At 33.8% G+C, this 21944-nt stretch overlaps 1 protein-coding gene and 1 long non-coding RNA gene across 3 annotated transcripts; one reads left to right on the plus strand and one right to left on the minus strand.

The window, feature by feature from the left end:
- Positions 1-8139: 8139 nt before the first annotated feature.
- Positions 8140-12317, minus strand: LOC149475854 (uncharacterized). The gene is made up of 4 exons (XM_089712907.1): positions 12275-12317; positions 10722-10837; positions 9309-9737; positions 8140-8757 (listed from the first exon to the last, which is right to left on the minus strand). The coding sequence occupies exons 1-4, from the start codon at positions 12305-12307 to the stop codon at positions 8163-8165; spliced, it is 1173 nt and encodes a 390-aa protein (XP_089569033.1). The 5' UTR covers positions 12308-12317; the 3' UTR covers positions 8140-8162.
- A 3386-nt stretch (positions 12318-15703) lies between these two features.
- LOC149475855 (uncharacterized) lies at positions 15704-17406 on the plus strand. Of its 2 annotated transcripts, none has more exons than XR_016318024.1 (5): positions 15704-16191; positions 16484-16718; positions 16846-16917; positions 17036-17115; positions 17220-17406. It is a non-coding gene; the product is annotated as an uncharacterized LOC149475855 (long non-coding RNA). The 2 variants fall into 2 exon arrangements; XR_016318025.1 differs by lacking the exon at positions 15704-16191 and adding an exon at positions 16212-16395.
- The last annotated feature ends 4538 nt before the right edge of the window (positions 17407-21944 follow it).

Here is a 21944-nt window from a genome sequence, read left to right on the forward strand (position 1 = left end):
TGCTGGTGCACAAAACAAAGGTTAGTACACAATAACGCTAACAATGAGGAACTGATTGATTAAATCGACCCAAAAAAACCCAGTATTTGGGTCAGTGTGCACTGAATACGTTTGTGTTGGCGGGCTTTAAATGTCACGCGGTATTGCCAGATCTAATAATTCGAATTTAAACTAGACTAGCTCAAGATTCATCGTGATTTTGTGCAGAATAGCTGAACTTTGTAATGGATTGTGACCTGCTTATGATGTTTGTGGGTGGAATATTAAACGGTAATCTGAATAGTTAAGATGTTAGAGCAATATTACTCAACATCATGTAATTTTGAACTGAACTACCTCACATTATTCGACTGATGAAAAAAATTGAGATCAGTTAATTTTGATTCAAGAAAAGCCTTTTAAAGCACGTTGGTAATACAAATAAGTACATATTCATATATTCCGTGTACATTTTCGCAATCCTACTACTATGTATTATAAAGGCGAAAGTTTGTATGGATGTATGGATGTTTGTTACTCTTTCACGTAAAAACTACTGAACCGATTACAATGAAATTTAGCACACATATAGAGGGTTACTTGGATTAACACATAGAATAGGTTTTATCCCGCAAACCCACGGGAACGGGAACTATACGGGTTTTCCTTTAAAAACGCGGGCGAAGCCGCGGGCAGAAATCTAGATCTACAATTGACGAATAAATGAAACAAATTCATATCGTATTACAAATTACAAGTGTTTAATAAACAATTAACGGTCACGCATACGTATAGTGCGATAATTTTCTATTTACAAGCCCATATATTTGACATACTGCCAATTTTACAGCTGGTAGATGAAAGATGAACGCGGTCATTGGGGCTTAAAAATATGTCAGGATGACTAATGACGTCAGAACGCTTTGTCTCATGCAGTGTATTGACATTGAAGAAGGTATTTAATGGATTACTTGGAATTAATTGCATTGGAATCGTATTTTGTAAGACTTGATTATACAGCGCCATCTAGTTCTGAACTATGAAAGACAGACGGTTACAAATGGTTAAATGTAGTAGAATATTATACATCCAAGCCTTTATTTGCCTGATATTTAGTATGTTCTGTATTTATTCCAAAATAGAGAGCAATAGCAGGGAAGCTGGTCTGGGAGTAACTAAAGATAGAACAATAAGATACTTAGAGCTGCTATACCTTAAAGTTTAGGGCTTTAACAGAGTGAAGTTTCCAACAGACAGAACGAGTACAAGAAAAATTAATATGTACACGTCTTATTTTTTTGTAAAACATCTGCTTCATTAATAAATATAGTATTATATAAATATAGTATTATATTATCTGTGCTAATACTATCGCCTTCACAGGGAGTAACCAAAATGCTTATAGATAGCAAAATGCTCAAACAGGTGTGCTCTAAATATCTTCAAGCTCAAGATCCAATATTTAAACATACTGTATATTGTCAAACTTTCAGTAAACTTAAAAAAATTTTTAAAGAAAGGTTGATGTAATCTAGCACCTTATTAGCTAACTATGTATATTACAAAAGCTCCAAAAATATCAATTCAGGTGTAGGTACTTAAAAAAAATACAACGGGCACAATCTATAGCTTATGTGTTATTCTGACGTATAACCTATATTACTGTAAAGTTTCATCCAAATCCTTCCTTTCGTGAAAGGCATACAAACATACAATCAATCCATCCATCCTCACTGACTTTCGCATTCTCAATATAAGTAGGATTGAGTGAATGACAAACGATTTGCATAATCAAGCTGAACAAAATAGGTACACCTTTAAAGGTAAACCCCGGTTACTATAGAAGTAAAGATTAGTTTATTTTATTTATTTTTTATTTATTTATTAAAAAGGTTCATCACCAGTTGTTACATATGTATCATTCACGTAAAACAGTAACATAGGATTTACACATTATTATGCACAACTATTACAGATGAACACTACATTCACAATGATTAATAATAAAATTAGGCGATATCTTCTTCTATACACAATATATCTATACAATTAAATAAAAAAGAAATGTGTGTGCTCTTATCATTAAAGAGTTCTGATTAATTACAACAGGCAATATAAAAGTTATTAGGTACATTAAATTAGGTACATTTTAATTAAAATGTATCATAATTGAAGTTAGCAACAAACTTCTTACGTAAAAAGCTATCGTAAATCCCATCACTCGTCAAGTATGTAAAATATATTTCCACCCTCAGCTTCGCCCGCGTTTACAAAGCATATACCCACATTGTTCCCGTTCCTGTGGGATTTTCGGGATAAACCCAATCCTATGAGTTAATCCATGTTACCCTCTATACGTATGCTAAATTTCATTGTAATCGGTTCAGGGGCCTTAGACAAAGTAACAATTAAAAAACGATAACGAAGTTAGAAAAGGCAAAAATGTATGGGATTGACATACGCCGCGTTAGATCACGTGGTCTATCTAATGTCAATCCCATACATTTTTCCTTTTCTAACTTCGTTATCGTTTTTTAATTGTTACTTTGTCTACGGGCCCAGTAGTATTTGCGTGATCTTTCACGAAAAACAAACATAATATGTACTCATACACAACAACCATCCACGCAAAATTTTGCATTTATAATATTAGTAGCAAGGATTGGATAGGCTAGTAGGATTATGTAAAAAAATGTTAATCAAGAAAACATACAATAATAGCATATCGATATATGCCTTCATGGTATAAACCTTACTTAGCTTTTAAAACTGTAGAAAAACGCAACTTTTTAAAAGATCAATAAGTTCTTCATTTTAAACACACTTTCTGGGAAACATTTTTAAAGTGACAACACTGGCTAGAATTCGTAAAATTTTTACCCGCCTAAACGAAATTCGGTAATTCAAATTTGGAGTACTGTCAACTTTTTATTTTAAATTAAAGTTATGTAACCAGCTAGTAATAATTGTATCACTTTTTTTAAGTTTAAAAGGGAGGTTTTATTGTTTAAACTATTATCCTTATTTGCACTATATTTTTGTTTCCGTCTCACAAGCAATCGATTTTGTTTGCGGACAGATATACACTGCTGCGTTTTATTCGTTCTACGCGGACTAGTGTAAAAACAGAATGAATGGAGCTGCTCTATATTTAGGGACGATTTTTCAATGCTTGGATAAAACGCATTATTCTTCGAATAATGTATAAAACTACCATTTTAAAAACGTATTCTAATTGCCCATATTTGACAGATTACGTGAAATTTTCATATTATCGTATAATACTTTATTGGACGGATAAGTTTTATCCAAGCATTGAAAAATCGGCCCTAAAGATAAATAAACATGAAACAAAAAAGTATTAATTTATATTAAAATCTATTGGGCTTGGTTTCTGAATCAAATTGTTTATTCACATATTTTAAAGCAAACATTTCATCCGCGTGCCCCGTCCGAGCCACTTTGAAGCATGATAATCACTTCATACAAAAAGTATACAATAATAATGTTCGGTCAAGCCCCGGACGGGGCACGGCCCAGTCGCTACACGGTGAAGCGTAAATCATGTTTTATAGTAGATATTATATCTACACTTTAAGTAAAAATAATACATTACCGACTCCACAGCTTTCCTATTCCACGCGCCGCCAAAGATTATTTTTGTGCGGGTTCAACGGTGCATCTCCAATGCATCTATTATACAACTATAAACATCCGATACTTTGATGTAGACACTATTTTGATAACCATTTTTAGCTGTTCGAATTAGATAATACTCGGTCAAGTAGAAGAATTTTATGATTATAAAATGAAACTTGGTAATACCACTGCTATCTACTATTATTAATAGAGAAATAATTTTTAAATAAATCGTTCGATTCTAATTTTTTAAATTCTTGTTGCCATCTTCCAAATAACTATTATAGGTATTGAAAAAAAATTCCCTCCATCACAGCTGTATATTAATTTTTCTATTATAAGTTTATAAATAACGGTCAAAAATCAACATTTGAATTATTCAGATATTATTAATTATTATTGTAGGTATATGATAAACACATGATATTTTAATAGTGCAATGAGGTTGAGAGAGGATCTAATATGTAGGTATCTAGTATCTACAAAAGACCGACGAGGACGACGAAAGATCTCAAGACTTCGGGCGAAATTTTAACCAAATGCAGCATAGATTAGTAAGTATATAGACTAGGCAAAAATACATAAATAATGTTTTCCAGTAGCATAATATAATCTTAAAATTGGTATAATGTATTTTCAAAAATTTCATACAAACGCATTCAGAGGCAGTTTTAAGTACAATGCAACTAAATGTTGGAATAACCTGCCTCCTCCATATCGTAACATTCAATCTGTGACAAATTTTAAAAATAAATATAAAAATTATCTAATCATAAGGCAGGTAGGCCAGCTTTAGTTGCATCGTAACTAAATGTTTCACATTGTTTGCTCCCCTTACAACCTAGTCAATATATATGTAGTAAAGTTTCTATAATTCTATAACATACAAATTATAATGTAATTATGTTTATTGTATATTTATGTAAATTGTAATATGTTTTTCTTTTTTAATATATTAATTATTTATGTATACCTATTGCTTTCTCTTAACTATATAAATATATTATTTAAAAATTTACACTGTTCCTTTGACTGTCGAGGAGGGCCCACTGAAAACCGGTGCTGCGATGCCTCTGCATCACAGAATATCACCGAGTGGTTCCCTTTTTTAATGTTTGATGCTGCACAGACCCTATGTGTTAATGTTAAAATCAGTATTGAATATAATTTTCTGTTTTCTTCGCACTCCAAACTTTATTGTATTTTACTATTCTCTGTTTTTTTCCTGTGTGGCAAGACATTAAAATAAATGTATTTTCAATTTCAATTTCAATTTCAACAGGAGCGGAGCAGTGTGGGTGAAACCGCGGGGCACAGCTGGTAGGTAATATTTATTTAAATAACAACGCAATATTACCTATTTATCCAACTTAACTTGTAGGTACTGCCGTAACCTATTTGGCGTCCACACATTTGCGCACAATTTACATCGACGTGGCTAAAAATAATAAAAATTATTAGCACTTTGGCTTCCTTTGTTGTTATATTTAGAGCTTATGTAAGCAAGATGTTAGACTGTATGTCGCATTAATTAATAAATGACTGTAAATTAGTGTTGCGACGTCCGTATGTCAACATCTTAACTTTAAAATGACCACGTAAAAAAACTTTTAACAATTAACAATAATTGCTTTTATTTTTAACCGCAATCATATTATATTTTATTTATTCGATAAAGTTTCTTTGTTATTTACGTAATGGCGTATAGTTCGGCTACCACATCAAGTCGTCCTACCTGCGAGATACAGTTCCTAATATTATTCTAATATACTTATTAGACACTAGCTGGATGCGGGATCTACTCGCCGGGGCCGTATTACCTCTTATTTCCAGACAGTTTACGCCGTGAATTGAACTGACTGGCAAATTCATATTATGGTCGCAATAACCAGCCATGGTTAATTATCATCACTACATAGTATAAAACAAAGTCGCTTTCCCTGTCCCTATGTCCCTATGTCCCTTTGTACGCTTAAATCTTTGAAACTACGCAACGGATTTTGATGCGGTTTTTTTTAATAGATAGAGTGATTCAAGAGGAAGGTTTATATGTATAATAAGATCCATTAAGTAGTGGAGAAGTACTGTTATTTTTGAGGTTTCTAATGTGATGTCGTAAAAAATTACATTTATTCCGCTTACATTGCAAACGCAGGCTGAACCCTACGAGTTTTATCAAAATAATGTACTAAGTATTATACACATTGAAAAGGTCTACAGAAAAGTCCGCGATGGTATATGTCTATCTCTTATGGATAACCCACAATAACTTTTTTTTGTCATTTACTTTTTACGACAAATAATGGCTAATTTTCGAAGCGATTTTAACCAATACAGCATTAATCCTTAACCAATTAAATACCATGGATACATTGTTCATTTAATATAAATCTATATGGCCCTTTACACCGTATGATTTAAGTGAATATTTTCGAAGATATTACAGGTTTAAAAATTGCAGGACGTAGCGTTTGCGGCCGCCCGGCTATGTATTTTATACCCGTGCGATGCCGGAGGCCGGAGCGGGCCGCTATATTTTTATACCTATACAACGTTCACAATTTTTCTGTAGTGTATTTAGTATCAGCATTGCACCCGTGCGAAGCCGGGGCGGGTCGCTAGTTATGGTATAATTTGAATTTGCCAGTCAGTTAAATTCACGGCGTAAACTGTCTGGAAATTAGAGGTCATATTAATATAGCCCCTGGTACAAGAATAAAAAAAATTATGCGCTAATCCAGACTTAAACCTATTACATACTTTCAAATTTCATAGGGATCCGATGTTAAGCTATTGCGTGAAAGAGTAAGAACATCCATACATTCACGATTTTATTATCAGTTGGATAACATAATAGTGGTCATTTAAAAGTAGATAACAAATAAAGCAGTTTTCCATAAAAATAAATTCGCGCGAAAAATATCTATGACCACAGACACTATCCGAACCATAGCCAATTTTTAACAAATTGATAGAAAGTGACGATAGAGCGTTATTGCCTTGCCAACAAAATTATATGTAAACTTGGAGCACACCCTTGTGTTATGTAACTTGTAAGACATATTATATGTATGGCTTTTCAATGAAAGGTGTGCAAATGTGAACATGAGTCACGGGTCACCTGATTACAATATATTGACTATTGTCTTTATATCGTAGATATTGGCATCGTTGTAAACAATAAATTAAAACGAAAAAATTTGAAGCCTTTCTATATAACAATATAATAGCTGCTAAACAGGGCCGCGCCGACCCCCGGCAGCGCCTGTGTGCGAAACCTATGAAGCGCCTCTTTTTTTATAAAAATTCAATGCGCACCTTACACACACACTTACAATCAAATGATTGTTCATTTGTTTTGTTTTGCCTTAGCTATCTCGTTCGTTAAAATCGGGGAATACCCATGACCCCACCCCCGGGCCCCGCTTGCGTCGCACGCATCGCATCGGGTTGCGTTCAGAAACTCACTCATTCATATTTAGTCCACTCATTATATACATTTAAAAAAAAAGTGAATTTGCGCGATACAGTAAAAATGGTCAGGACTTAATTGTAGAGCATTAAAAAAGGAACAAAAAGTGTCTTATAAGTGATTTCCGAATTTCATCGGATAGCCGAGTTATTGCCTAAAAACCAATTTTACCCCTTTTTTCAAGATGGCGACGAAAGCTCATAGGAAATCTTGGTCGAAAAACTCAAGTTAAGCTTTTCTAGGTATCCCCTACAACATATCAAAAAAATAGATGCGCAAATTCACTTTCTTTTATTTGCCTTTTTTTTCGGACGAAATGAGTGGACTAATTTCATACTCATACAAACTCGGCGGCCGGCCGCGGCGCCTCTACGCGGGTTTAAAATAACTAGTACTTTTTCTCTTGTTCAAAGAACTGCCGCCGTTTTAACGTTGAGCTCGTAAGAAATGTAAACTAAAACCCTAAACGTAAAATGAAACCATAAACGTGAATAATAATAAACATTAAATATTGAGAGACTTGTTCAATAAGCGTTATAGATGTTTTGTTGTTTACAAGGCCTATGTTGCGCCTATTGTACCTACTTACTTGTCGATACTCCACTACAAAAAACAATCATATAGGTAACAAAAATAATTTTGGTGGCAGTGGCGGCGCGGCCGCGGCGCCCCTATTGTCTTGGCGCCTGTGTGCGCCGCACACTTCGCACACAGGGGCGGCTCGGCCCTGCTGCTAAACTTTTTACTTATAAAACGCGGAGTTACCTACAATCACTGCAAGCAAAAGATACATTTTATTGTTTTTAAAAAATTAATGAATTTTGTCCGTGGTAATATAGATTTGTTCTACTACAATTATTATTCAGTAGCATAATATCCACTCGGGATATACTTCTGAAAAAATAAAAATAAAATAGCGGACTGTTAAGATAGTTTGATATTATTTCGTTTTTACAGATTTTTGAGACAGAAAGATTGTAAATGGTGGATATATTTATCGACTAGAATAATTTAGAATTTAGTTTATTAAAAGACACATACAATTCCCCACAGCAAATAAAACGGCAAACAATTAAAATTTACTCAATTTATTAATCATTTTCAATCGCATTTGAATATTCCGCAACCTCTCTTCATTCGACGTCGGCTTCTTTTTCGGTGCATCCTCTTCAAAACTGAGTTTATCGACTGCCTTCTTGTCCTTTTTGATTCTTTGAACCAAAGTTATTTCGAAAAACATTCGCTTACACTTCGCGCACTTATGCCTCACACCCATTTCATGAAGGCTTCCCACAATAACGTATTTCAAATTAATTTTCTTTTTCAAAAAAGGCATGCACGTCTGACATATGTTAAAAACTGACTTTGACAGCTGTCTGCCGTTTGGCAGATTGACGTCTTGCGTTTTGGCGGCAAATCCTTCGTCGTTTATGACTACGTTTGGGTGATAATTTAACAGATGTCGAATATATTTGTGATATTTTAGTCCGCACATTTTGCAAACTGTTTTTGTGCGTGGCCGGTTAGTGCGGTGCGGATGTTTCTGCTCAACGTGTTTTGTTAGTTGCCAATGGTTTCCCGCTATGTACATATCGCAAATCGTACATAGCAATGGCCGGCCTCTTTTGAACCTCATGTGTGTTGCTTCGTGTTCTATTGACTGGAATCTGAAATAAAACAAAAACCTTATAAGAATTATGATTTTTACTCAAGATATAGAAGCATACAAGTATTTTTGAAGTGAAACTTCTTTAGGCGCGTTGAGATTAAAGTTTCAAGGTCGCGTCATGGCGACATCAAGGAGTATTGCGTCGATTTTGGTATTTTAGAATCTTAAGCCATAGAAGTTTCACTTCTGACACGTGTGCTCTTTTTTAATGTTGATATTGTACAAGCTGTATTTCAGCATATTTTTTCATATATCTGCATAATTTATATAGTAATAATCCATACTAATATTATAAATGCGAAAGTAACTCTGTCTGTCTGTCTGTTACTCAATCACGCCTTAACTACTGAACCAATTTGCATGAAATTTGGTATAGAGATATTTTGATATCCGAGAAAGGACATAGGCTACTTTTTATCACGGGAAATAGGATAGGTTTTATCCCGGAAATCCCACGGGAACGGGAACTATGCGGGTTTTTCTTTGACTGCGCGGGCGAAGCTGCGGGTGGAAAGCTAGTTATAATATAAATAGGACATTCATACTTACTTAGTAACAAATTGCTGTCTACAATATTTACACCTATACAACCCAGGCTGTATGAGCTGATCGTAATGTATTGATAAACTCGGAGGTTCGACAACTTGTAACTGTGTATCACATAGTAAAGGACTAGTTCGTATTGGCATTCTACACACATCGGGTAATATATATTCATCTTCTTCATATTTCGGCTTAAACGCGTCTATACACGTCTCGATTTTAAAAGTAAACGGCAGAAATATATCTCGATATTCCACTTCTGGTTCTATTTTAATAGACTGTATGTTAATTATATTTTCTTTGTGTTTGTCTTTCTTGTGGTCGTTTAGTTCGTCGATGGATTGAAAGTAAAATAGACATTCTGGACATTGGTGTAGTTCTTGCTTTATTAGAGGTATGACTATGTGGTATGTGTTGTGGATTATGCTGGCATACCTGAAACATAAATGTAAATTTTTGATAAAAAATTCCATCTCTAGGAAATTTACTCAAATAAGTTTGGCCAGTGGTAGACATTTCAATAAAATTGGGAAGATTGGTCTGACAATATACCATAGAGCGGCCGTACACGGGCGGCCCGAGCAGTTAACGGCTGAGCGACGTACACGGACTGCTCGAGCTGTCGACGGCTTGAAGCGGTTGCGACGGCTCGAGCAGTCCGTGTAAGGCAGTGAATAAATGTTCATAGTTCACCGTGCGGTCGGCTTCAAGCCATTGGTCAAGCCAAGCAGTCCGTGTACGGCCGCCGTCAATGTTAATACTACCATGCCTAATATATTATGGCATTGCAAAAGGAGGGTTATTAGATGACTGGGAATAAGGGACATGACAGATTAAACACCAACCCCAAAACAGTCTTATTGCATAACTGTTGTTTGAGGATGGTGAAGGAGGATGGCATTCTTAAAATATTTTAACCAGATAGAGTAAAACAACTTATGGCCGATTTTTCAATGCTTGGATAAAACTTATCTGTCCAATAAAGTATTACACGATAATATTAAAATGTCACGTAAACTGTCAAATACGGGCAATTAGAATACGTTTTTAAAATGGTAGTTTTGTACATTATTCGACGAATAGGTTTTATCCAAGCATTAAAAAATCGGCCCTGAAATAACTCAAGAGTGGATATTAATTAATCTTCTATACTAATATTATAAAGCTGAAGAGTTTGTGTGAACGCGCTTATCTCAGGAACTACTGGGCCAATTTGAAAAATTATTTCGGTGTTAGATAGCCCATTTATCGGGGAAGGCTAAAGGCTATATATGATCACGCTAAGACCAACAGGAGCGGAGCAATGCGGGTGAAACCGCAGAGCACAACAAGTTTTAAGATAATATCATCAAAGTTTGATGTCCATGTTTCGATTCTTTTACTTGTATTCTTAAAATAATATGAATAACATATACATACCTATTATCAAATGTTCTATCACAGAATTCACACTGTATCGACAAGCCCTTTTTCCGCAGCACACTATACTCATTATCGTCTAACTTATTTACCCTTACTTGCAACATTGTGATGACCTGAAACATAATAAACACAACATGAGACATTTTTAAAGTGAAACTTTTATTACATCGTCTCAAACTTTTTGGTCTGTGTAGCGCATGTCGCGTGTATCGCGGCTGCCGAGTAGGTATACCTACTCGGCAGCCGACCGTCACGCGACATGCGCTACAGAAAGCAGTGTTCGGAACCGTTCGAACAGTTTCACTTTTACCGTGTTTTCATAAAACCACACTAAATTTTTTTTTATTTTCTTTGGTTTAATGATTATTCTTTTTATTGTTCTGAACGACAAAAGAAAACAAAAAATGTAACCCTTACAATATAATAAGCGTAGTATTGGACATTTTTTAATATACAATAATTTAATAATAGTTTTCTTTTTATTGTTCCGAACCACAAAAGAAAAAAAACATAGTAACCCTTATAGGATCATTAATTTATCGTCTGTCTGTCTGTCTGTTTGTCAAAATCTTTTTTCTCATCAATGGAGATATCAAGCTGACATGTATATCGAATACTCAAGTCTACTGACTCTTGAATCTATAAAGATACAGCTGTTTATGCTGCAAATGTGGCATTTTACACTATACATAAGTGAATTTGGTAACTGGCCTTTATTAAATTCTTTGCAGTGACCAAATATCCTTACAAAGGGTTTGGTGTTTACCAAATACATATTAAGAACTAGCTCGCCCCCAGCTTGGTATATTTATAGCCCATTACATTCAGGGATCACAGACACATGCTAAGGACAAAATTTTTTTAAATAGGTCCAGTAAATCCTGAGATTAGCGCATTAAAACAAACAAACTCTTCAGGTTTATAATATTAGTATAGATTATTGCTCTGTTTTTATAATAAAATCTAACTTGATTGATATCAATCTCATAAATTCTTATAAGCATTTAATATGCATGGAAACTTATCAGACCTTGAATAAAGATAATATAAATTATCATTGTGAATAATTATTTTTTTTTTACTGTTAGTTTCTATTATTAGTCTGTGCTATTATTATAAAGCAGCATTCGCTGTGGCATTCGCTATAATAATATTATTTTGTTAAGAAGCTGTATCTACTGGTTTTCTAGTTAGAATAAAAGAAAAGTGTCACGCGCCTAAGATCGTCCAAGCGTGATTAAAATCGTAAATATTTAATTACAGACCATACAAAATCGATACCTACAACATGTTGCGATGTTTAGAGTTTTATACCTCGATGCTTAGATTACAAAATAAAAGGCTCGATGAAGTACTTTTCTTATTAAGAACTTCAAGCTAAGCTATTAACAATATTTGGTAACAAATACTAATATACTTACTTCGTAATAATTTAATAAATAAATTAATAATTCCACTTTATTACATTATATTACGACATTATTGCTTTCTTCATAATATTTACAATTACTCCATAATTACACAAATTACACAATACACAAAAAACTTACGACGTCATTATTATAAATATTGTTTATTCGCATGCGCGCAAAAGCGACGCGATGGCTCAGACCTGCCGTATTATTATAGTACTCCTCAGAGGAATAAAGTAGTACTCTTTGGCTCAGACAAAAGATGAATTGTCAACCATATTGTCAAGTGTCAACTCACAACTGTGTTGTCAAAGTCACAGTCCACCAATCAGTCCACCGCCCCTGTGACCGCCCCATATTTGGCCAGAGATATGACCAGTGCAAACTTAGCACCCCATCTATGGAATTTTGGGTCGAAAATGACCTTGATCGTTAGGTCCCCGTTAGGTCCTTTAAGGTCCACCAATTTTTTCGTTAGGTCCCCTTTAGTTTTTTTTTAAATAATTTTTTAAATTTTAGGTATAAAAAAATTACACTTTAGCACCCCATCCATAGAATTTTGGGTCAAAAATGACCTTAATCTATAGGTCTTCGTTAGGTCCTATAAGGTCCCACAATTTTTTCGTTAGGTCCCCTTTAGTTTTTTTTTAAATATTTTTTTTTTAATTTTGGGTATAAAAAAATTACACTTTAGCACCTCATCCATATCAAAATTGGCGAATTTTATCAAAATCGTATTCTTTACCGTTAGGTCCGTATAGGTCCATCATTGAAATTGTTAAATTATTTATTTTATTAAAATCTATATATTTATAAGAAAGTCATGTTAGTTACTCCACTTATAACTCAAGAACGGCTGAACCGATTTAGCTGAAAATTGGCAGGGAGGTAGTTTAGAGCCAGGAGAAGGATATAGGATACTAAATATGTACCACGGGCGAAGCCGGGGCACTAGTTATAAAATAATTGAAACCTGCGCATGCGCCTTAGAGCATTAAGACATGCGCACATCATACATAAACAGCGCGAAATTTAAATTGGTATCGTTTCATTTATTAAATCAATAAATAAATCTATACTAGTCACGTCTGGTTCGAACTTAGATCATTAAGTAATGGATGGAGTACGCTGGCAAATGTTCTAACTAAACTTTCTGCTGATTTTGGTGCGGGGAGGGTAACTCACACTGATGAAACACAATGAAACATAATCACACATTCACAAAAATAATTTGTGTCACGAAAGTCGTAAAAATTTACGACCTTTTAAGCGACGAGTTTTTAAATTCAACTCTATCACTATGATAATAAAGATTAAATTTGTATTTCATTCCAAGATAGTCATGTGGAGTGGGGTTCAATATCGCGTTCTAAATTCAACTTTATCACTTAGGTCATAAAGATTAAATTTGTATATTTTCTTTCCATGATAGTCTCGTGGGGCCGCATCAATGATCGAGTAAACATGACTCGATTATTTTTCTTGATCATATCGCTAAACGATACATCGACGATTATTAGAAATTGCATTTTATTAGAAATGTACGTTAAAAAAATAAAAAAATATACACAAATGAAAGGTTATTCCATCTTTTTTAATATTCGACATGTTTGAATTGCTTCTGCAAGACTTGACAGTACAAAACGGCATTTTTAGCGGAGCACTCGCAGACGTCCGTTCGACGTTTTACGAATACGCAGAGTGCTTGTAATCGATTACGCAAGTAGTTTTTATGAAAGGATAAGATTTTTCGATGAAAATAATCTTATACCTCGGCAAAAGGGGAAACGCCTGCGAGTGTTATCCATTACTTAATGATCTAAGGGTTCGAAAGATGAGACTGGCTTTTTATTTCGAAAATTTATTTGGCAACACTTAACAGTTAACTGTCATTAAAACCTGAGTTGTTGATGTGTCAAAGCTTGTCAAAGTGATTTTATTTTCTGCGATTTTAGCTTAGGATTTTAGTGATTTCTAATAATTGAAAACTGAGTTGAAAACATGACGAAAACTTTAAACTATGATTAATAAATTTAAAAAGAAACAATTTGAAAGAGATGTAGTTTTCAAGGAAAAACACACAGTGTGACTTGATATTTTGATACTTTTCATCTTGATTGCATTGCACATTATATGATTTGTTTAATATTATTATTATTATTTTGCATGGATGATACCAGTAATCCAGTTATAAACTATTAAAGCAACAATATAAAATTGAACGATCTGTCCGTTCAAAATGTTTAAAGACACAAAATCAGTATCTCAACGAGATTTCTTCTATGACCGAACCATGTTATTCATGTTGAAGAGCAGTACAAAAAAAACAAGATGGAATAACTGCAGAAATGGAAGAGTTAATGATGTCAGAGATAATGATAGTGATTCTTATTCTTTATTCGCGGCTGAACGCGGCTTTTAGATTTAATATGATTATATTGATTAAACAAAATTTAATTGTATTTTATTATGTTTTTTATTACTTTCACTAGCTGTTCTTTTTTTTATCTGTATCAGATAACTGTACCAGATTACATATATATAATATTATATAGATGAAGAGTTTGTAGAGGTTGTTAATCTCTCAAAAAAACAAAGCTCGTAATAATAAATTAAAGTATCAAAACTTTATTTCCAACTATAACCTAAGTTACCATTAGGTTACCTTAATATGATGATTTTTTGAATTTGCCGCCTTTTCCAGTCTTATCTTTCGTTAGCCGGACTATCACCACAGTATCACCATATTTCCTACAGTATGGCGACGAATGTACTTGTGCAGAGAAACGGAGGGGAACTGGCGGGGGGTCGGGGGACGCGGGCCGCTTAATGCAATCACGCTGAGTTTGCATTAACTATCGCGAAAGGACGACGCAGTCGTATTTTTTGTGTAATAATTTTATTATACATAGGTACTTACATATTCTATTATGGCGCGCAAAAACTGTTCCGTTTACGGATGTAAATCTACATTGAAATCCCAGAAGGAAACAATATTTCAGAAAGATTGTATTAATAATTGTATCTGTTGAATTAAAATCAAAGCTATGTATATGTTGTCCTCATTATTTTCTAATCAGATTGTACATCCCAATGCGAATGCATTACTTCTTAAATGGTATAATATACAATTAAGAACATCCAAAAATAAAGTGTCCACGTAAATAATATTTAGCAGTGCAATATCTGTAATTATATATTTATGAACAAATGATTACATCAGATTTAATAATCGCAATTATTTTGAATGTACATATGAATAAATGATTTCATCATAATATTAATAATCACAATTGTTTTATTTCCCATTTGTTGCAACCCTAGCGTATTTTCGTGTGGCAGCGTAAGTACCTACGCTGGCGGCGGCATCGCGCGACATCAAAGGCGTTTCCTTACTGTAGGAAATAATATTGTAATACTGTGCTATCACTATCATTATTATATTATACATAGTATAAAACAAAGTCGCTTTCTCTGTCCCTATGTCCCTTTGTACGCTTAAATCTTTGAAACTACGCAACGGATTTTGATGCAGTTTCTTTTAATAGATAGAGTGATTCAAGAGGAAGGTTTATATGTATAATAACATCCATTAAATAGTGGAGAAGTACTGCTATTTTTGAGGTTTCTAATGTGATGTCGTAAAAAATTACCAGCCTTACTTATAAAAACTGACTGATCTGTTGCATAAACACCTCTCAGTTAAATAACTCTCAACTCCTTAAACAATGATTAAAATAATCTTAGGTACTTATAAACCTATCTCAGCAGTCTCTCAACTAAGTTACGTCAATATATGTATTTTTTTCTAGTAACATTATCGAAATAAAACCCGCTATTCACGTAAAACTTGACTAAAAATGTACTTTTTGACAAATATGAATGGTAGACTTTATTTTGTATGACGTTTAACTGACAGGATATTGATAACTTTCAAATTTCAAACATTTGTACAGATTTGAGATTTTTGATAAATTCAAATTCAGTTTTAATTTAAAATGAGTTCAATGATCAATAAACGTTCTCGTTCGACGAATTGGAGTGAGGAGGATAAGGTACGTAATGTACACAAGAAATCTAATAGAATGTACTTATTTCCTTACATGTTTTAATGCTTATTAATAAATATATATTGCTCTTTAGAAAGTGCTTCGAAAATAATTAGTGCTCGAGCGAGCACATATTATATTAGAGAATAAGGATACGTCGACTAATACAAATACAGCAAAAAAACTTGCATGGGAAGATGTTTTGTCTTGGTTATTTTAGTTTTACTTATTCTAACAGTTTCTTGTATTTAATAAATTGTTACAGTGTAATAACATTATTATTGTATTTATATTTCAGTTATAATATCATTTCACTCCATAAAAGGGACTTAAGCCAAATACAAAATCAGTGGAGGAATTTGAAGAAAGCTAAGGCTTCGGAACACAAATTTAGAACGGCAAGAAACATGACAGGCGGGGGACCTCCGCCACCAAGTCCTCCGCCTGAAGATCAAGAGCTTATAGCAGCTCTTCCTAATGAGTTTGTGGTTGATAACAATCCTTTCGATAGCGATGCAACACATGGCCAACAGGTTTATATTTTTTACATTTTCTACTGCTATTATTCCTTAATTTGGAATATCCATTAAGGGATAATAGCGCTATGCATATATAGTTTTTTATTGTGAGATTGAGTAATTATATTTTATATATTTATAGGAAGTTACTAAGGAGTCTGCTGATGATACATTGAAATTGAATGAAAATGATGAAAGCACTGCACATGCATAGGTAATCATATTATATAATAATTTGTATAATATTTTTATCAGTTATGTTATACAAAAATATCAGTATTATAAATAAAATTTATATTATTTTAAAATAATTATTATTTTTTTATTTTTAGCCTGAATTGCCAAATTTCTCCACTGAATTGCCACGTATAAATCCTACACATCATATTTTCAAAGCTAAACCAAAAAAAACGTAAGTATGTAATGTTGAAAATAGAATTTCATGAAATTTCCTGTGCTTATTGTTCAGCTGTGATTTATGTGAAATAATGTTTAATGTTTATGTTATTTTTACAGTGGGAAATCAAATTCCAATTACGAGCATCAATTATTCCTCCTTGCAAAAAAAAGCAGGGAGGAATTAATGAAGCAACAACAAGAGTTGCATCTATTAAGAATAGAGCAAGAGAGGGAGCTTCACCTATTAAGAATAGAACAAGAGAGGGAGCTTCACGAGAAGAAGCTCCAAATACTTGCATTAGAGGAGGCATTTAAAAAAAATAAATTTTGAAAAATAATAAAATATGGTTTTTATTGATTAAAATAAGTTTCAATATAAATGGCCCTGTTTATATTTTCGTCTTCATCTTCTATATTATCAGGGATAGTTGGATCGATTAATAATTGATTTTCAAGGCCTGAAGGATCTAGAAAAATACAAAATAAAGAATTAAAATATGCTTATTTTTTATGTATTGGCATTATTAAATATACTTTGTTTACATATTAGTTTGCACAAATACCTTGATTTAAAATAGACTCATTAAAGAGTATTGCTAAATTGTGCAAAACTGCACAAGCAACAATAGTGGTCTTGATCACTTGCAGAGACCCTCGCATTGTTTCGTTGAGTATGCGGAATCTTTGCTTCCACACCCCAAAGCAACGCTCTACAGTATTCCTCGTTCGTATGTGACTCAGGTTGTACCTTTCTTCTGCCTGTGTCCTTGGTCTTAATATTGGTGTTAGAAGATGCGAAGTACAAGGATACCCGCTATCTCCAATCAGCTTCCCATGAAATTCATTCTCCTCAAACCTCCGCTTTATTGAGCTTTCTCTATATATGCGGGAATCATGTGTACTTCCTCTCCAGTGACACACAATATCGCAGATTTTAAGGTCAGAGTCACATACTACCTGTAATTATTGTCATCAATATTATTATAAATTAGAAACACATAATAGCACACATAACAATGAAAATTTATTACTTTAAATACACTATGATCAAACTAAAATGTTATTGTACAATGTTCATACTTGAGTGTTAATGGAGTAATGTCCCTTCCTATTAACATAGTACTGTCCAGCCTCTCCACTCACTTTGCGTATCTTAATATGAGTGCAATCTATTGCACCAATGATACGCTTCATCCCGCATATTATGGCCTCAAATTTCCTAATTGCTTTGGCTTCCTCGGTTGAGTTCGACGGCATATTAATATAACGCGAACTTTTAGAAGCTAACGCAATAGCAACATTTCGGGACAAACGGGAAAGTGTCTGTTGACTCATTCTGTGAATGTCAGCACAATCTTCTTGGATCTGTAATGTAATAGATCGTTATACAGGCAAGCGCGGATCCAGGGGGGGGGTCACGGGGTCATGACCCCCCCCTGGGCTAGGTCCACGACCTAAAGCGTCTTATTCACGGTCAATCCCCGACGTACGTCGGCTCAAGGCCGCGGTGCTGGATGTATCCTACTGACGATCGTGCGCGCATCAAGCATGGCTAGGGTTGCCAACTTTTATTTGAAGAAATAGAGTATATCTGATTTTAAAGGAGGTAAATAAAGAGTAAATAAATATTTTTAAAAATGTATTTTTTTGTACTTTTTGCAGTAACTAAGAATTTTTCATTATTTTTAAATGAATTATATGAATCCAAACATTTCAAATCTAAATTTATATATTTCAAGAGCTCATTTTTAATTAATTTTTAATGAAGCTCGGTTTCTCTCTTCCCGCCACTTTACATTCATGACCGAAAAGACTCTTTCAGTAAATGCTAAAGTGGCTGGAACAGAGAGTATAAAGCTAATCATTTTTTTTTAAACAAACAAATTCGTCAAGAAATTTTTTTTAAATAAATTGCCATTTTCTGCAGTGGACTTTTGCATAAAATCTGTGTTATTCAACAATTCGCCTTGGAGTTCTTTTAAAATAATAACTTCTGAATATAAACTGTCCATGTGTACAAGGTTGATCCAAAAGTAATGATAATTGGGATTTCCTGTGTACAAAAAAAATCATATCAATAGGCCACGTTTCCAAGTATTTACATTAATTTCTGTTGGCAACACTAATCTGCTGTACGTCCGCGCTATTCACTGTCCATCTGCACGACGTTCGCGGTGGTGGGGGTGCTTGCTGGATGAAAAGTTGGTCGTGCACATCCAGCAAGATAATAATAATAATTATTGACGTACGTCAACGCTATTCACTGTCGTTTTGCGTCGTGCATCGTGTATGACCTTGGCGGGACGTACGTCAAGATGGACCGTAAATAAGACGCTTAAGTGGACCACTAATTTAATATTAACTTTTTTAAATTAACAAATTAATACTGTTCAATATGATGTTTTTATTGAATTTTGAGACATAAAAGTAATATAGAACAACTAGCGACCCGCCCCGGCTTCGCACGGGTGCAATGCTGATACTAAATACACTACAGAAAAACTGTGAACGTTGTACATATAAAAACATTACGGCCCGCTCCGGCTTCGCACGGGTATAAAATAGATAGCCGGGTGGCCGGCCGGTACCGCCGCAAAGGCTACGTCCCGCAATTTTTAAATCTGTAATATCTTCGAAAATATTCACTTAAATCATACGGTGTAAAGGGCCATATAGATCTATATTAAATGAACAATGTATTCAAGGTATTTAATTGGTTAAGGATTAATGCTGTATTGGTTAAAATCGCATCGAAAATTTGCCATTATTTGTCGTAAAAAGTAAATGACAAAAAAAAAGTTATTGTGGGTTATCCATAAGAGATAGACATATACCATCGCGGACTTTTCTTTAGACCTTTTCAATGTGTATAATATTTAGAACATTATTTTGATAAAACTCGTAGGCCTCAGCCTGCGTTTGCAATGTAAGCGGAAAAAATGTAATTTTTTACGACATCACATTAGAAACCTCAAAAATAACAGTACTTCTCCACTATTTAATGGATGTTATTATACATATAAACCTTCCTCTTGAATCACTCTATCTATTAAAAAAAACCGCATCAAAATCCGTTGCGTAGTTTCAAAGATTTAAGCGTACAAAGGGACATAGGGACATAGGGACAGGGAAAGCGACTTTGTTTTATACTATGTAGTGATGAAATCAATTACAAACGGTAACGGAAGAGAATATAACAAAAATTATAGAAAAAATTTATTAGGGTCGACCTGTGGTCGTAATTTAAGGACAAATAACAGGTTTTTCGATTTAAAAAAAAACTATAACTGCGGAATAAAGTGTAATGGTAAAGTTGTATGTAATTATTTTTTTTTCTACAACTTTGGCTGTTACACTTTTCACACAAAACCTCAAATATCGAAATATCCCAGTTCGTGGATAAGACATAAAATAGCAAATTTTTTTTTCAAATGAACACTATAAAATACAGTCAAATTACAACAAAAAATCGGCCAAGTGCGCGTCGGACTCGCGCACCGAGGACTCCGAGCAAACATATTTTCATTATGTTGTATCTTACAATTTTGTTTAAAGGATTTTTTTCTTTATCTGTGCTTGTAAATGCTTAAGTCGTTGCTTATAACCAAATTTCAAGACTGTGTTCACGGGAAGTACCTTGTAGGTTTTGATTGATGATTCCCTTGCAAGTAGTTGTGAATTACAGAATATGCGGCTCTAGTTGCTTTTTCTTCAGATTGCGTTGACATAGAATTTGAATTAAATAACTGGTTTAAGTTATTATAGACCTGAGTTCTGATGTGAATATCAATTAAATACATGTAGACGTTCATGAGTAAAGGGATTGTAAGTTTAAAATTATTTAAAAATATATTATTATTTAATTTAATTAAATAATTAGGGTTTTCGCAGTTATTACTACATCTGTGCTATAACACGATACTTTTTACTCAATTTCAAGACTGTGTTTACGGGACAGGGTGCTCCCTGAAGGTATTGATTCCCTTGCTAATGTCGAAATCCTACGGTCTACGGTCCCTTGATGCTGTGAAAAATTCAAACGTTTTAGCCAACGCAATCAAAAGATGCAGCTGTAATTGCTGAAATTTTTCGACACTCCCTAAGAAATCAAAACCTACAGGGTAGTTCCCGAGTATACAGAGTCATGAAATTTAGTACAATCAAACGTCTTATAACGCAGTCTAGCTTACCGCCCGCGGCTTCGCCCGCTTTCTCTAAAACCTTATAAATTATATACTATTCCTCTTGAATCACTCTATCTTTAAAAAAAACTGCATCGAAATTCGTTGCGTAGTTTTAAAGATTTAATCATACATAGGGACATAGGCACAGAGACAACGACTTTGTTTACTAATTTCGAAAAGCATGAATTTTGCCTTAGATTATAAGATAAAAAAATATTTAAAAAAATTTTAACTTACAACCCCGTTACTCATGAACGCTGACATGTATTAACTTGATATTCATACCAAAAACTCAAGTCTAAAATACCTTACGCTATAATAAAATCAAACTTCTATGTCAACGAATCAGAAGATACAGCCGTAAATGCCGAAAAATTTCGCAAATTTCGACATTCGCAAGGGAATCAAAACTCAAAACCTACAGGGTACTTTCCGTAAACTCAGAATCTTGAAATTCGGTACAAAGCAACATCTTATAGTACAGATACAGGAATAATTGCAAAAAATATATATTTTTCAAGTTTGTCTGCCTGTGAAGACCCTTTTTCTCAGGAACGCGTGGAGGTATCAATCTGAAATTCATACCGAATACTCAAATCTACGGTTCCTTATAGCTGTGAAAAAATCAAACTTATAAGCCAACGCAATCACGGCATAA

This window comes from Colias philodice, chromosome 29 (assembly GCF_061535455.1).
Source record: "Colias philodice isolate Cphi_HAF_F1 chromosome 29, ilColPhil1 Martin Lab GWU primary, whole genome shotgun sequence".
NCBI classification, from domain to species: domain Eukaryota; kingdom Metazoa; phylum Arthropoda; class Insecta; order Lepidoptera; family Pieridae; genus Colias; species Colias philodice.

What these genes read in the sequence shown, in the direction of transcription:
- LOC149475854 (XM_089712907.1), bottom strand. Translation starts at nt 12,307, where the DNA reads ATGCGAATAAACAATATTTATAATAATGACGTC. An exon ending in ATATTTATAATAATGACGTC is followed by an intron (nt 10,838 to 12,274) that starts GTAAGTTTTTTG and finishes ATTATGTTTCAG; the next exon opens with GTCATCACAATGTTGCAAGT. An exon ending in AGACAGCAATTTGTTACTAA is followed by an intron (nt 8,758 to 9,308) that starts GTAAGTATGAAT and finishes GTTTTATTTCAG; the next exon opens with ATTCCAGTCAATAGAACACG.